Genomic DNA, 16540 nt, shown 5'->3' with positions numbered 1-16540 from the left:
TCAATCTCTTATTGACTAATGAGACTGATAGTAGGATTTTCACACTGAGAAGTCGCCGTCAGAAATCTAGATTTATGAAGGCTGAGGGAGGATGTAGAAGCAACCTGTTTATCAAATCAAGAGGATTTCCAGACTCAGTAGGTCTTTTCTAGTGTCCTAATTTGAACTGGCAAAAATGTAAATGTAAAAGAGAGAAAAGAAAGTTAATCCATCCCTTGGTTGTCAAAAGTTAAGTTCTGTGTCTCAGGTCCGTATTGTTAAACAAGTAGAGTTCTACGATTACTTGATCCTGCACTCTACATTTAGAGACATTCTCTCTGCTCCATGTTCGTCTGTTTTCTTGCAGTTCCTCAATAAGAGGGTTTTATGGTTTTTGAGTAGCAAGTTACAGCACTGTAAGTAGTACTTCGTGTTCCAAGGGAAAGTTGAACCAAGAGTTGCAAACCCATGTACCGTCTAGGTGGAGTCACCTCTCCCTCACTAGCAGTAACCAAGGGGCTATTACATTTCCTGGTTTACCTCAGTCCATCCCAAGAGTCACATTCTCTGGCTGAAAAATACTCCCTCTACTGTTTCAAAGGTTAGTTTGAGACACATGATATATAAACAACATCACAAGCATCCTTCACACAGCTTTTCCAACATTTACTAATTTTTGACCTGCAATAATTCTGCTGTGCTAGCCTATCATCTTATGCAGAGATCACCTGTGCTGCTTCCTGAGGAGATCATGCTGCTTTTTCACTCCTTTCCTAAAAAATTAATTTGAACCTAAATCTTCAGAAGCAAAAAAGTTACTGCATTACTAGCCCTCCTGAATTCCATTTTCCCCTCACCCTATGTTAGTGCCTCTGCAAGTATCTGCCACCTAAACAGGAATAAGGGCTTGGCTACACACCATTTGTGCACTGATTTAACTAAATGGTTTAGAAAGTGATTTTAGTTAAGCCCTAAGGAAATAGGGAAATTAAGGGGAAACATAAGAGGAGCTAAGAATAGTTTCCAGCTAGAAAGGAGGTGCAACTTGCAGTCGTTAGAGGCGAAATGGCCACTGCAGAGATGCAGCTGCAGCAATTCTATTCTGGATTTACAGGGCAAGTCACCAGAAAAGTTCGCTAGGAAAGTCTCCTCTGAAAATATGAACCCACACCAGAGAATAGGTCCTACGGAGGGGAGGAATCCCTAAATGTCTGAGACTCTGATTCAGTCTAGATTATTTGGTATTGAAACAAAGTGCCATAATACAGCAGCAGAGACAAGCTTAAATGTTTGGTGGAAGAGGTAGTAAAAGGAGAGACCTGTGTCATTCCAATTACCCACTACAATAGTGGTGCCATTAACTGAATTGCTTAAAGTGTGACAAGCAGCTAGTTGACAGCAATGGTAAACCGCAAAATTTACTATCCCAATTTTGAGAGAGGCTCTCTCCTTGTGGACAGTGCGTCCAACTGAAAGATCAATCTAAATTCAGAACCAAAGCAGTATATGTCTGTGAGCTACAGCTGTATTCCATTTTAGATGGGGAAAGTGATACAATACACCTCTACCCCAATATAACGCGACCTGATATAACACGAATTTGAATATAACATGGTAAAGCAGTGCTCAGGGGAGAGTGGGGGCTGTGCACTCTGGCGGATCAAAGCAAGTTCAATATAATGCGGTTTCATCTATAATGCATTAAGATTTTTTGGCTCCTGAGAATAGCGTTGTATCGGGGTAGAGGTGTATTGTCTACTGCTTGCTAGCTTTTCTGCAAAGCTATGCTAATTGAGGCTATTCTCCCAACCCTACTATTCCCTCCCACCCCCACCCCAGACGGTTTTGTGACTAGAATTGGCAGCTAGAGGATGCAACAGACATGGATGAAGAAGCTATCCCCCTAGGACTGTGAAAGGTGTCAGATTTCAAAAAGGACCCATAGGAAACAGAGAATACTTTCTTTGTTCAAACATACGTCAGGCAAAGCTTAATCCAGGGGAAGTTAGCAAAAGTGAAGTCTGCTGTCCTGATATTAGAGATAGATGAATTGTTAAAGCTCTTGGAATTTTGCCACTCATCGCTGCTTTTTTAAAAAAAGCAATTAGCCTTGAATTCTGTGTCTATGAAGACTCAGAGGATTAATACATTGCAAAACCCTCTATAGCTTCCCAGGAGGAATGGTATACATAAACCCAGTATAGGTTTAAAAGATATTCATTTTATTTTAAGCCTATCCTATATAAAAACAGTAAAACAGGCACCAGGTTTCCAACCTGGCCCTGTTTCAGCAAGTAGGGACTAAAACTCTCACAAGCTTTAAGCAATTTTCAAATGTTAACTATGATCCCTCAAAGTCAGTCTTCCCAGCTCATATCATTTCTGACTGTAGTTCTGAATGAAACACAATGCCCTAGTGAACAGGACTACACTGACATCCAGGCTAACTAGGTTGATAAATCTGCTTTCTATTCCAGAGTACCACAATTCTATTAACGGCACACACACTCCTATGAAAGTAGCAAGCATCAAAAGCTTGGATTATTCTTGGCATCTTGGAACATTCCCCTTAATCTCATTGGTTCAGTTAGTAATCATGAGAAGCTTAATTAACCAATAAGCAAATGTAAGGCTAAAGTGCACAATACACAGCAGATTTAGCAAATATATGTTACATAAATAACTAAAGACAGAGGCAAAAAGTACCTTTGCTTATTTGGTATTTATTTACCCTTGCATAAAAACATCACTGTTTCTACAAGTGCTAATAGCTGTTCTCCAATCATTCACTTACCCTTTCCTTAATTCCTCTCAACTTTAATGACAGCTGTTTAGGGTGTTGTGCTGCAGTGAAGTAACTGTACAGTTTACTAATGCTGAATATAGTCAACCACCCAGGTTTCCCCCATTCCTTCTCCCTGATAGAGAGACATTTTCAGGAGCTGAAGAGTGGATTTTTATTTTTAAAAAATAAATTCCAGAAATTCAGTTCTCCGTGAAGTAGAAGATTTTCAAGTTATGATAGGAGCTTGCAGTAAATATCCAGACTGACTCATAGTCCTCTTCCAAATCCCTTCAAAAATTTTAACAAATAATTAGGGTGCTGATGTGCTGAGGCCACTGCCAATCATGCTGACCGGTATGATCTCATTATTTCCTTGTGTTTCCCCATCTGTCTGTCTAAATCCTCCAATTGGCTCTTGTCTTATACTTAGGCTACATCTAAACTACAGACCACTGCAGTGGCACCGCTGTAAGGTCTCCTGTGTAGTGCTCTTTGCCGACAGGAAAAAGCTCTCCCACTGGCATAATTAAGACACCCCCAATGAGTGGCGACAGCCTCGTTGGGAGAACCTCTCCCGCCAACGTAGTGCTGTCCACACCAGCGCATGTGTCAGTGAAACTTACGTCGGTCAGAGGGGTATTTTTTTTTCATACCTCTCACCAGCAAAGTTTTGCCAACAAGAGTGCTAGAGCAGACATAGTCTTAGACTGTAGCTATCTGTGGCAGAGACTGTCTTTTTGTTAACTGTACAATGCTTAGCACAGTGGCAACCTGGGCCATGATGGGATCTCCCAGGATTTACTGCAATACAATAATCATTAGAAGCTACATCATGAATTATTGGATGGTAACATGCTAGCATTAAATGTTTACATTCAGAAGCGTATCGCACATTGCAATACAATAGAGAGAGTTTTTTCAAGCATCTCCAACAACAATTATATTAACTGCTCTGTAGATTTTTGTGAGGTTAACTGAAAGCATCATATATGTTTAACTGTGATGAAGGAATTCTTAATTTAAAAAAATCATAGGAGCATCTGATGGTGCTATAAGGATGAAACCAATTTACTGGGCTATTAAATAAAAGAAGCCAACACTAATAGGCAAACTGATGAAAATACTGAATTATAATTTTAACATCATCTACTGTTGGAAGCATGTACTGATGTTGAGACCAGCTTGTTCAAGCACATGATAAGCCAAGAGTATCTCCCTTATGAGGCAGGTCTGGTGTGAAAGCTGCTTTCAGTTAAGTAGCAACATGTGCATACATGCAGTCCATGAAGCCCCTGAAGACCAAAGAAATTCAGACAAGGAAACAGCAGAAAATAAATAAAACTGAACTCATCCTTTTCAGACAGGAATACACAAAAGATAAAAATCACCCTTTGTTCTCAGCATCTCAGATCCAATTTCCGCATCCACTGAAAATCAACTTCAATTATTTTCACAAAGGGATTAAGATCATACCCATGCCAATGGTGGTTAACAAGGGCTCACTTTATAAAGGACCAGAAGCATCGTTCAATACATCCTCTGGGTAGCAGTAGAAAGAGAAGAAATGGGGGAGTGGGAGAGGGAGGGAGGAGATAATGTTAGATTTTCTTACCAGAGACAAAACACTGTCCCAACACAATAAGTCATCAGACCTTTTACTTACAAAAGTATTTTTCCAGATTACTGCAGGAGTGAGTGTGTGTGTGGGCGTGTATAAATAAAAAACCTGGACTAGCACATGTATCATGTAGTGATTTCTCAGCTCCTTCACAAGATTCTGATCCCTGATCTACTCAGGGCAGCATTTTCTAAAGACTTAATTCAATCAGTCACTCTCTGATCAGCAGTAGCTGATGACAGTAAAATGTGTAAACTTTTAAATATCTTGCTGTGTTCCTCACCTCAAACTCTAGAAAGATAATTCAACTGGGCAAATGAATGTCCCAAAACCAGCTTCTTAAATGACAATGACTAAGCTTCACTTTTAAAATTATTTTTGGGTGGAGTAGGGTAGGGATTTATTTCTTGTGATTACAGAACAGGTTAAAGTAGGAGTATACATCTAGTTCTGATTTATAAAACACATTCTTATACATTTAAAATTTTTAATTATGCTACACACACACTTTAAGCTACTTTCCATTTAAGGAGATCGAAGGGGCAAATTAAGCAACAGAACTGAAACCTGTAAACTATAAATATAAGATTTAGTTAATTACACCCAGCTATCAGAAGTGGGAAGTTCACTGATCTACAAACAATTGCCTATGCAGTCCCATCCACAAATGGAGGCAGGTCTGATTTCACATATTTTCTTGTTTGTTACTTTTCCACCTGAGGTTTTGATGCAGGACATAATTCTACATTCTCAAAATAGAATCTCACGTTAAAAGCTAGCAGGGAACAAATGAAAATAAAAATAAATGTAGTTTAAAAAAGTTAATTAAAATCAATACAAATGAATAAGTAGTAGCTGAAGAGTCACTGTCATATCTCAAAAAACACATTACTTTGGTTTGAACTTCTCCTTAGAAGAAAATTTCTGAGACAAAATGAAAAACACAGCTGATTAATTTCTTAGCAGAATTCAAGAGGCTGTGCTTGATTTACACAAGAGCTTTGTGATTTTGAAGCCATTAATTCCCCAAACTGTGTAAAATCTGCAAAATTCTTTCTGAATTACCAAGACCAGAGCAATATGATTTCAATATCACCAAAGAGGCCATCTCCACTGTTTAAGCAACACCAGTTCTGGAGAAGACTTGGTTTTCTTCCCATCCTAATTATTAGAGAGATCTCTCCTAGGATATATAGCTAAGTGTTTTCTGTGGCCCAGACAAGATCACATAGGTGATACCATGCATTACAAAAAACGCAGTCTACTATAGACTTAGAAGAATCTTGGAGAAATTAACGTACAATGATTGTCTCCTTATTCTGAGTGTTTTCCTTGCCTGAAGTTTGCCCCTATCCAACAAGAAAACCCCCCAACCCATCTGCACTGCAGTCTCTAAAGGAGAGTAAAAGTCAGAAACAGGGCTAGTATGGCTGGACAGTCTATTTATAAGCCACACAGATAGTAGTTTGAGACCTAACGTAACCTACATCAAATTTTTCATTTTTCCAATGTTTCAGTACAATTTAATCCCTACTATCAAAGGTTTGCAATTTGTACCATTTATTGCTATTTACAGACATTAAATTATCTCCTGAATGATTTTATTTTTGCCTTTGCAAGTATTCAGCTACAGAAGAGAGATTTAGATAGCAGGCATATCAACAAAGCTCATCTGACGTGTGCAGGAAGATGCAGGGAATACTAATCTACACATTCAAATATGTGGATATCCCATGGATGCAGCTCAGGTTCTTCATCTTTTAAAAAAGATATATGGTAGATTGATGCTCACTTGCCCATTAACTGGAATTCAGTTCACTTGATAATTATTTAGATAACTACCAATGGCGTATAGAGCATTTGTTCAAGGTAAGTCATGGTTTGGAGGATTAATTCCAGTCAATAGCAAAATATGTTAGGCTTTGTAAAATGCCTCTGAAGTAGGTAGGTAGATTGGTATCACCCTCATTTTACAGATACATCTCAATTCCTCCCCCCCAGGTCACAGAGGGAGCCTTTCAATGCTGAAACTATCATTCACACCTGTGCTCCGACCACTAGGTCATGCGTCTAACATTTGAAGAGAAAAAAAATCAGAACTGCTATAATTAACAAAAATGAAATGTCCATGAATATATTTTGGGATGTGCTGATTGAAAAACTTGCCTTACCCACGATGCAACGCACCACCACTGGCTGACCATGGGTACATCTACTCTGCACTGTGCTGCTATTTCCCTGATGCCAGAGCCTTTCCCCACTACAGGGAAAGACTATGGTGGTGGGTAAAGGCTTTGGCAGCGGGGAAAGTTTCCAGCAGCTCCTGGCCAGAGGAGCCTCCAGCCTCCTCTCTGCCAGAGCCTTTTATTGACACATGTAACTAACTACACACTGCAGTGTAGCCTCAGCAGGCTTTTCACTGCGGCGTGTAGCTACATGCACCCCACCCCCTGCCACCAGTGGTGTGCAGTGCAGCTGTGGCCCATACAACAATGAATGCATAGCCAGCAGGTCCCTTCCTCTTTTTCCCAAAGCCAAGATTTACTAAGACTGACACAGAACAATAGCTATCAGAAGTCCAAGTCCAGAAAGGTAGATGTTGATGACAGGGACTGGATACTAACCTGGTATCCCTGGAAGAAACTGAGAATTTCCTTCATTCCTGTGTTATAAGGCAAGCCCTGCATACGTACTAAAGCTCCAGGCTGGGGCAGCATTGGAGTGTGTGTGGCTGAGGCAGCAGCTGCTACCGCTGCAGGAGGAGCTGCAATATACCCCACCGTGGTAGGCGATACTGGAGGACTGAAAAGGAAAGAGTGAAGCAGAATGGTTATCAGTGACCAATGGGTGGCTTTAGGACTCGGGGTAGGAGAAAGGTTTGAAGTGGGTCAATTTCACTGAAGATTCAGTATTAGCTCAGGGGAAGAGCTCCTGAATGCTTTTCATTCCCAACCCTCCCGCAAACCTAGGAAGTGCTACATCAGAGTAAATACAAATCAATAGTTCTAAACCATCAGGCAAGCAGATAATGGCTCTTCCTAGTATAATAAGCTGTCTATTTAAAAAACTGGCCATGGGTATGTCTACACTGCAACTGGAGATGGGATTGCAGCTTCCGTAGGCTTACCCCCTAGCAGACACGGCTAAAAATAGCTATGAAGGTGATGTGTCATGGACACTGGCAGGGGCTATGAATGCGAGTATGTACCCAGCGTTCTGGGTAGGCTTGTACAGCCCATGCTGAAGGCTCTGCCAGCATGTGTTCAATGCTATTTTTAGCCACGCTGGCTAGATTAAAGCAAGCGCCGGTATGACTACTGGGTTGCAATCACATCTCACATAGAACTGTAGACATACCAAGTGTCTAAAACATCCTTGCTTGCCTGAAGGAGGCTCGATTCCCTCTGGCAAAGGCTAAGCCCCATTAAGAGGCCTAGATGAGGCCACCTACGCAGTCATTGTCCCTGTTGATAAACATCAGCAACTCTCAGGACTGTCAAGATCAGAAGTACAAATTAAAGGGACGCACAGGTGACCCAACAGTTTCCTTCCTATAAAGAAATGGATTCTGAGATCAAGTAGCAGAAGGCAACCAAGCCCCACTGTACCTGGGATAGTAAGCTGTGTAGTTCATGTAAAGCTGAGCAGCCTGAGCCGGGTAGTAGGTAACAGTTGGAGGGGCAGCAGCAGAAGCCTGGGGAGTCCTAGTTGTTGATAACAGGGCTTGTGGCTGGTAAAGTGCTGCTTCTGCTGGGATCACTGCTGCGGCTGTTTGGAAAGCAGCATACGCTGGTGGAGAAAGACCTAAAAAACAAACCAGAAAAACAGACCCATCAAAACAGGAATTGGCCTGGGGTGGGAACAAGATGGGAGAAGATTTATTTATTTAGTGATTACTATCCACGCTAAGAGCATCTGACCACAATGAACTAAAGCTCACACGTCTGCTCTAAACCTTCTCTCAGTGGAAACACCTATCATGTCAACACGAATGACAGGATTTCTGGGATACTTGGAATAAACAATACCTACCAAGTGCATGAAGATGAGCTGCCTCAGCCATATTAAAATGGATACTAGAAAGCTGCACAGTTAGCCAAAGAAAGTATGAAGCTACGTGAACAGATAATGCAGGGTATTGGACGCACATGTGCGCACACTTATACTTCTGTTCCTTCTAGCAGAAGTTGCTCTCGGTGGGACAGATTTTCAAAGAAGCTAGGTACACAAGTGTGCCTTCAATTCTCGACCGACAGTCTGCATGCAACTACTGCAGACTGATATGCTTATCAGGATATTGTGAATACAAAAGGCTAATTAAATTCATTTGCAAGCACATATACCTGTTTTTCATATAAAGATTAAGCATGCGACTGCACACCTTGCTTTTATTTATTTTTTTAATTTGGCCATCTATAGTTTAATGTTTTGAACATATCCGCATTGTGATTGGGGAATCAAACAAGTTTGAATGGAAATCATCAGCCCACAGTAAAGCCCCAAATGTTAAATTATAATCATTGTAGTATTTATATATTCTTAAGAAAAAGACAAATTGTTATTTGCTGGAAGTGTTCAGTACATAGTAGGGATAGTAATACTGTTCACAGATGACAGCCAGTAAAATCCATCCAATTTCACTCCCCCACCACACACTCCATTAGAAATATATCCCAATGGATGTTTCCTTCAAAAACAAGCTATCCCCAAGAGTAGCACCTTCTCAATGCTCAGAGGCAGAATAGCAAGAACATTCACTGGCAGCTATAGTAAAGAATGTCTTCCAATTTGAAAACAAAATAATCCAATTTCAAACAGGTTTCACTACAGGCAAGTCTACTGCAGAGCTCAGAAGAACAGTATACCCATAAAAGCAAAAGTGCACAACATATTCACTGGCAAGGCATCTCTGACATCTATTCACCACCGAAAACATAATAAAAATGCTTCAATCACTCCCATTATTGCCCAAGGGAACAACTTCCAATCTCAGCTATATACAGATGGATGATTATTGATCACGGCAAAACCCAAGTCAAAAAGATGAAAGGCCACAGAGCTTGAGCACCTACCACATATCAGCCTTTAGCAGCATAGAGCAGAAGAATTGGAGACTTACATGGTAACTTACATGGCGGTGGGGATAAGCCACTACGATTTAAAGTGCCACCCATTAAAACAAAGTTCATCTCCTCTCCTGAACACTGGAACACTTCCACATAGCGGTCCTTCATCATTTTCTTGTGACACTTCTGGGCCACCAAAAAGGCTCTATCAGAAGATTTCATTTGGATAAAAGCATCACCTGATGGTCGTCCCTGTGGAATCGGGAACAGATCATGCACAGAGTCATTCAACTTCCCGGAGCAATAAGTAGGGTTGCCCTGCCCTAGCCCGGTGAAAGTGAGTGAGGGTGGTGGAGAGTGAGCGATGGAGGGAGGGGAGACGGAGTGAGCGAGGCGGAGCCCCAGGGAAGGGGTGGGGCAGGGCCAGGACCAGGGTGTTTGGGGTTGTGTGATTAGATAGTTGGCACCCTAAACATAAGGTATGCCTGCATTTCAGACAAAATGTTAAGACCAAGTGTTTATTGAAACCCTGCAGCATAATAATTTCAAGGAGTGAATGGCCAAACTTACTTCATTAAATTGTTGGTTATATTTAGTAATGGAAGCAAAAACACCACACTACCAATTCCTTTGCCAATAAAAGTACAGTTAAAGCCTTACTTCAGTAAACCATAAAGCCATGTTACAAATTGATTCCCAGGTTTGTGGTGCTATGGAGCACAAACACCATTGCTGTTCTCAGAGACAGGGAAAAAAAAAAAAACCGTGATGAAAAATGGCTTTTCAAATAAATAATAATTTGTTTTCATTAAGAAAAATATTTTTCAACACCTTTTTTTAAAAAATAAGTTTGTTCAATTTTGATTTGTAGGGGTGTGTGTGTGTGTCTCTCTCTCTCTCTCTCTCATACTCCCTCCCCTTTAGTAGAAAAAAAGTGGGTGGGAAGTAAGACACTCATTTAAAAAATATTTTCCCAGTTTTCTGCTTGTACAAAGAAAAATGGAAGAAGCTGGAGGGGGAAGACAAAATGTAAACCTCTAAAATGAACCCAAAAAACAAACAGAACTTTTGAATTAGAAATGAGCACTTTTCCATCAAAACCCTCCAAAATCTTGAGACTTTTCAAACCAAACTACAAATGTTCTCCTTCTTCCAAAATGTTTCACAAAAGCTAAGATTTAATCTTCAAACTAGTTCCAATTTAGCTGCTCTATAAAAGCAAGGGCTTACTGTGGACCACACCCAAAAGTAGGGATATTATTGTAACCCCCTGGGACAGGGCAAAGCCGCTTGCGGTTCCATCTTGTGCTGCTGCTGCTCAGGCAGCCAGACCAGGCTCACTGTTTCCCATTGCAGTTCAGTGAACCCAGTAGCTAAGCAGGGATGCTATTTAAAGACTCATTCCTACCCTCTATGTTTCCCACAGCACTGGACCTACTTATGGGAGAAGATTTAAAGATAGCCACCAGTGAAGAGTACAGATAGCTGATCACAGTTCCATCCCCTACCAATCCTGGAAGGAGTAGAGCTCAGAATCATTGATTTAATTTAACCCTCTCCCCTGCCACCCTTATGTCTGACTTCATGCGGCAGGAATCAGTGGTCGCTATTAAAAGCATCACAGTGCTAAGATCACAGTAAGCACTAGCCCTGTTTTATTAAAGAGGAGAAGCTACTTTTGCAAGGTCACATAAGATCAGAGGTAGAGTCAGGAAGAGAGATCAGGGTTTGACTCCTAGACCTGGTCTTTAATCAGAAGGTGAGCCAGCCTCCTTGCAAAGTTCTGTTACCTGTTGATTAAGGACCATGTGGACTCCATGTGGTTTGATATCTGCTGTTGCGTCTCCCATGAATTCCAGGATGTCATCAATGCCAGCTGTGTAAGGAAGGCCCCGGAGCCGGACACAGTCACGGATGCTGCCAGCAGCAATGGTGTAAGGCGGGGGGATGACAGGAATGATGGGAGTTGGAAGAGTAGGGATGAGAGGTGTTGACAAGTATCTGTTAAGCACCTAATGGCAAAAAACATAACTGAATGGATAAGAGTTAAAAACCATTATGGGGTGCAAATAGGTCTTCAGCATTCATTGAAACATAACCAACTGTTTTAGAACAGGCAAAAAAATGTTGAATATATGAAATAGGCACAGCTTTTCTTTTCTTTTTTTTTTAGCGGGAGTGCAGGGAGAGTAGCAGTGCTGTTTTGGAACTTTTCAGTTTCAAATAGGGGGAAGATCTAAATAGAGCCATTGACAAATTGAATTTAAAAGGGTCCATTTAGGTTTCTACCAACCTCATTAAATAGAAGACAAAAGTAGATTATAGTTAGTTATTTTACAGGATCCCAAAATGCAGCATTTGAAAACATCAGGCTCGCTGATAAACCCAAATTGGTACAATTACCAGTTACAGATACTTAATTTAATGAAGGTACTTCACATACACCTATGTATCTTTAAAAAAGACTTTTTTTTTTTTAAAAAAAAAAAAGTTCTACTCTCCCGCTTTCATAGTAAAGCACTTTGCAAGAACTAAATATTACTACTGCTTGGTCAATGCTCCCGTAGCTACCACGTAGAGTTCTTGAATAAAAAGAACAGTAAAAGCGGTGGACGCTCTCAGTCCCCCATTGTTAACGTTTTATTTGCTCTCTGATCTCTCCCAAAGGACAAATATAGAGAGGGAGAGAAAGAGATAATTGGAAACATGTTGCACTGCCAGAAGATGCTGTCAGGACTTATTGTTCAAAAGCTAATTACAGAGTATGAGTAATAAAATAAGTTAGGACGGACAAACAAGTTAAACTGGTAGGTGCAGCAAATAAGAGGCAGACTTCAGTAGCAGGCTTTAATTTTGTCAGCAGTGATTCAGCCAAGACTGTTGTGCTTCATTAGAAACAGTAGGAGCAATCTAATGCTCTAAATATACACATTACTAAAGGGAAGATTTCTCAACTATCAGACGGTTATTGCTTTGGCTACTGCAGTTTTGTCTATCTTAACACTTGCCAGTGAGCTGGCTCTATAGTTAGGGCTCCCTGTTGCCATGTGAACAACTGGGCTCCAATTCCCAGAACTGGACTATTGCTCCTTGGATCAGCATGATGTATGAGTGCCTCACTTCAGAGACCCCCTCTGGTAAAGCAAGCAGCAGCGTATTCATCTAGTTTGAATGCAGCCCTATGAAGTTCTCCTTAGTCAAGGAGACTAGAGTAGTAGGACATGAATTTTTAGGCACTCATTGGAATTATCCTCCCTCAAGGACACAACAATAAGCAACACCACAAGCCGATGCCATTTCATTTACAAAATGGGTTTTACTATAGCTGTGTGTCAGGTTTAATAGACTATGCTACGTCTATGGGCACAGTGGTGTTGATAAACACCAGCAACTAACATGTAGCATAGACATTCTTCCACTTGCCTCACTGCTTACTTGGACAAGAGTATACCATATGATATAGCGCAAACAGGAAAAAAAATGCAGAAATTACTAGATGAAATTCTATGCCCTGTGTTATGCAGGAGGCCAGACTAGACTATCATAATGGTCTCTTTGGGCCTTAAAGTCTATGAATACAGTATCCCAAAACAGGTAGTCTGCCATATCTCCTTAAATATGGTAATTTCAAAGGCTCAGCTTGCTGGTGACAAGAAATGTTGTTACTTTCTGAAGTGATGTTTAATTGAAATGGGCCAGGGTTAATTTTTTTTTTTTTTTTTTTTTACAAATATTACTAGATATCTATGAGTACATTCAGAGAGAGAAAGGAAGTGGAGTAGCGGAAGGAAGGAAAGTCAGGTTGTTGTGGGGGAAAATGAGAATTTCATTCCTATTCTTCAAAAATCTATTAGGCACTTCTCAAAAACTCTAGATGTCCCTAAAATGACCAAATTTTAACAAGATCCTTGACTGTACTTGAGTTTTAATCACACACCATATTACAGTTCTATTATAGCTCTTTATAAACCAGGGGTGGGCAAACTTTTTGGCCCGAGGATATGGAAATTGTATGGTGGGCTGTACATGCTCACGAAATTGGGGGTTGGGGTGTGGGAGGGAGTGAAGGCTCTGTGTGAGGGTGCGGGCTCTGGGGTGAGGTCAGAAATGAGGGTTCAGGCTGGGGCAAGGGGTTGGGGTGCATGTGGGGGAGGTGAAGGCTCCAGCTGGCAATGTGGGCTCTGGGGTGTAGGATGGTGGGACAGAGGGGTTCAGCGGGTGGGAGGGGGATCAGGGATGTGTCAGGGGAATGGGGCGCTGGAGAGGGCTGGCTCACCGGCTCTGGGTGACGCTTACCTCAAATAGCTCCCAGAAGCAACGGCATGTCCCCTCGCCAGCTCCTACACGGTGGCGTAGCCAAGCGACTCTGCACCCTGCCCCGTCCAGAGGCACCACCTCTTCAGCTCTCATCAGCCGCGGTTCCCAGCCAAGGGGAGCTGCGGGGGTGGCGCTTGGTGTGGGGACAGTGTACAGAGCACCTTGGCTGCCCCTATGCATAGGAACCGGAGCCGGGGGGACATGCTGCTGCTTCCAGGAGCCATATGGAACGGGGCAAGTCCTGGACCCACTCCCCAGCAGGAGCTCAAGGGCTGGATTAAAACATCTGAAGGGCGGGATGCAGTCCCCGGGCCATAGTTTGTAACATCCATTTGTAAATGGTTTATAACAGGGGTGGGCAAACATGCTACAGATATGAGCAGTATGTATTATAGATGGGTTATAAGTAGAGGGAGTAATAAATGGTTATAAACAACTTGGATTCTAATGATTGATTAACCATGTAGTAAAACATCAATAATTATCAACTCTTAAATCTATTTATAAAGGTAAACAGAATATAATGTGTTTGGAAGAATTCTGTGGTTAGGCACCCAAATTTTTGAAAAACGCTGCAGATTTTCAAGCAGCCCAACCCCTTAGGTATTCTCTGTTGAATATAAAAATACAAGTTAAAAAATTAAGTCAGTCTCAAACTTGTCAGGCAAGCGGAGGAAAAGACATATATCTGATGATCTCTATCTAATGATATGGGCAGTGTTAAAGAGAGAGAAGAAAAAAATCAATGCAACAAAAGTGTAAAAACTATGCAGTCAATAATCAAAATGTCTTCTTTGATACTTGATTTATGTAATAGAAAAGCTGCTCCCACTATACTGTTTTTGCAAGACCTAAAGTGAAGGTCAGCATTTACAAGTACAGGATAACATTAGAAGATGACTGGAAAAGGTAAGTTTTCTGGATTTCATAGCCAGTAGTTACAACCTGCTGGACTTCTGCTGCTGTGCTCCTGAAGAGTTCAATGTAACGTTTTCCAAGGATCTCCTTGTGCTTTCTAAGTGCATTCTGTGCATATTCTTCACAGGAAAACAACACAAATGCATCTCCTGTGGGTCTTCCATCTGGGTACTTGACAAAAAGAAGTCCTTCTTTCCCTCCTGTGACTGGACACTCAGGCCCCAAGAACCCTAATACATCCTCCAGAGTGGCTGTGAAAGGAAGACCCCTCATCCGGATGATGACTTGATTCTCCTTGGACAAGAACTGGGCTACTTCATTGGAGGTGCCTGGCAGGACAGGAAATAAAAGTGTGTCCATTTAGTTTGGAAACAGTGAGGAACCAGCACAAATACACCTAGCAACACAAGGTGCAGGGACATCTCCTGATAAACAACCATTCTGTACAGCCCATGGTACCAGAGACTTGCTCAGTAACCACATCTTGATGTGAAGCTACCCCTAAGTACATTGACTGGTTGCTTAGAGCAACATGAAACCATTCAGGAACAAGAGAGGAGGATTAGTAGCTGGCACCAAGCAACAAAACTGACAAGCATGGATACTTCTTTCCCCTCCCCCCTTCGTGCTCCTGGGTGTATAACTTTAAAAATGCCACATTTTAAAAACAAAAGGTGCATGAGAGTATTTCACATAAATCTATTGGCATTAGCGAGAACCAAGGGCTTATAAAAGATACAAGAAATCTCCCACAGCAGAAACAACTGTGGTTTCTCTTCTCCCTCTAAGGGTGTGTATACAGCGCTGAGAGAGAGACACACACTAGCTCTGCTAAAGCAGTGTAAGTGCGGCAGCACAGGTGGTGGCTTAGGCTAGCCACCCAACTACAAACCCTGAAGGTTGGGTGGGTTTGTACTTGTGTGACTAGCCTGAGCTGCCACCTGAGCGTCTGTGGCCACACTGCTAAGTTTAGTGCACCAGCTCAAGCAGAGCTAGCGCGCGTCTGTCTACTTGTGCTGGGAAGCACCTGATATTTGACCCTATGAACTTCTGAAGTGCAAAGAGAAAAAGTCACTTATTAGTCCTTTATGTTCTCACCCACCCGAAGAGTAGAAATAAACATTACACTTTAGTAAATAGGTTTATCTTAAAATTACTGACCTCCAGCAATCTTTAAAAATTCTTCTCCAGTTGCTTTGTAAACCTAAAACCAAGAAAATGGTTATATTTAAACAAACAGAAAAACGTTCAATGGTCAGTACTAAAATTAAAAAGTAACATTTTCCAGAGCCCTGTAAAACTTCAGAATGTCTCATTTTTTAAACAACCAACAAAAGTAACTTTTAAAACTCAAATCAAGGATAGGATTTCCAGAAACAGTTAGTGAGGGCAGAGGTTCAGTTCCCAGTGACCATCAATAGGAGCTGAGTGCCTAACTCCCTTAGTCTCCTTTGAATATCCAACCCAAAGTTAGTGAAAGACAATTCCCCTCTAGTTATAGAAGTCAGTAGAGCACAGTATTGCACTGGGGGATAACCTTCTGCACTAGTTTAAAACTGGCTGCATTCCCAGCATAGTGGGGCTGATATGTTGTCATGCTGCAGTTCTTTACCTCAATGTATCTGCTACCCATGTGATGCTTATGTCTTTCCAATGCCAAATCTCTCTGTTCAGGGTTGACAAATCGCACTAGGGCTTCCCCGTTTCGCCTTCCTTGAGCATTCAGGCAAAGGGCAACACCACCTCTGAAAAGGCAAGAACCCAAAGTAAAAGCTAAGCTTGAATCATCAATGTCTTATAATACATCATTGATATAATTCCCCACTCTTTTATTCAGCAGGAAAATACAGAGGCCAG

At 41.5% G+C, this 16540-nt stretch overlaps 1 protein-coding gene across 4 annotated transcripts in view; it reads right to left on the bottom strand.

The window, feature by feature from the left end:
• ESRP2 (epithelial splicing regulatory protein 2) overlaps window positions 1-16540 on the bottom strand; it is a 63509-nt gene that overhangs the window by 8698 nt on the left and 38271 nt on the right. For 3 of the 4 annotated variants that reach the window (XM_032780952.2, XM_075073700.1, XM_032780950.2), the window contains exons 9-15: window positions 16296-16428; window positions 15845-15887; window positions 14711-15012; window positions 11239-11460; window positions 9502-9700; window positions 7991-8186; window positions 7007-7184 (exon numbers count right to left, since the gene is read on the bottom strand). In XM_032780952.2, the coding sequence (XP_032636843.1) occupies window positions 7007-7184; window positions 7991-8186; window positions 9502-9700; window positions 11239-11460; window positions 14711-15012; window positions 15845-15887; window positions 16296-16428 (1273 nt within the window). The remainder of the gene's footprint in view (window positions 1-7006; window positions 7185-7990; window positions 8187-9501; window positions 9701-11238; window positions 11461-14710; window positions 15013-15844; window positions 15888-16295; window positions 16429-16540) is intronic. The other variant, XM_032780951.2, reaches the window with a different exon arrangement.

This window comes from Chelonoidis abingdonii, chromosome 19, assembly GCF_003597395.2.
Source record: "Chelonoidis abingdonii isolate Lonesome George chromosome 19, CheloAbing_2.0, whole genome shotgun sequence".
NCBI lineage: Eukaryota > Metazoa > Chordata > Testudines > Testudinidae > Chelonoidis > Chelonoidis abingdonii.
This window is presented reverse-complemented; position numbering and strand designations above follow the sequence as displayed.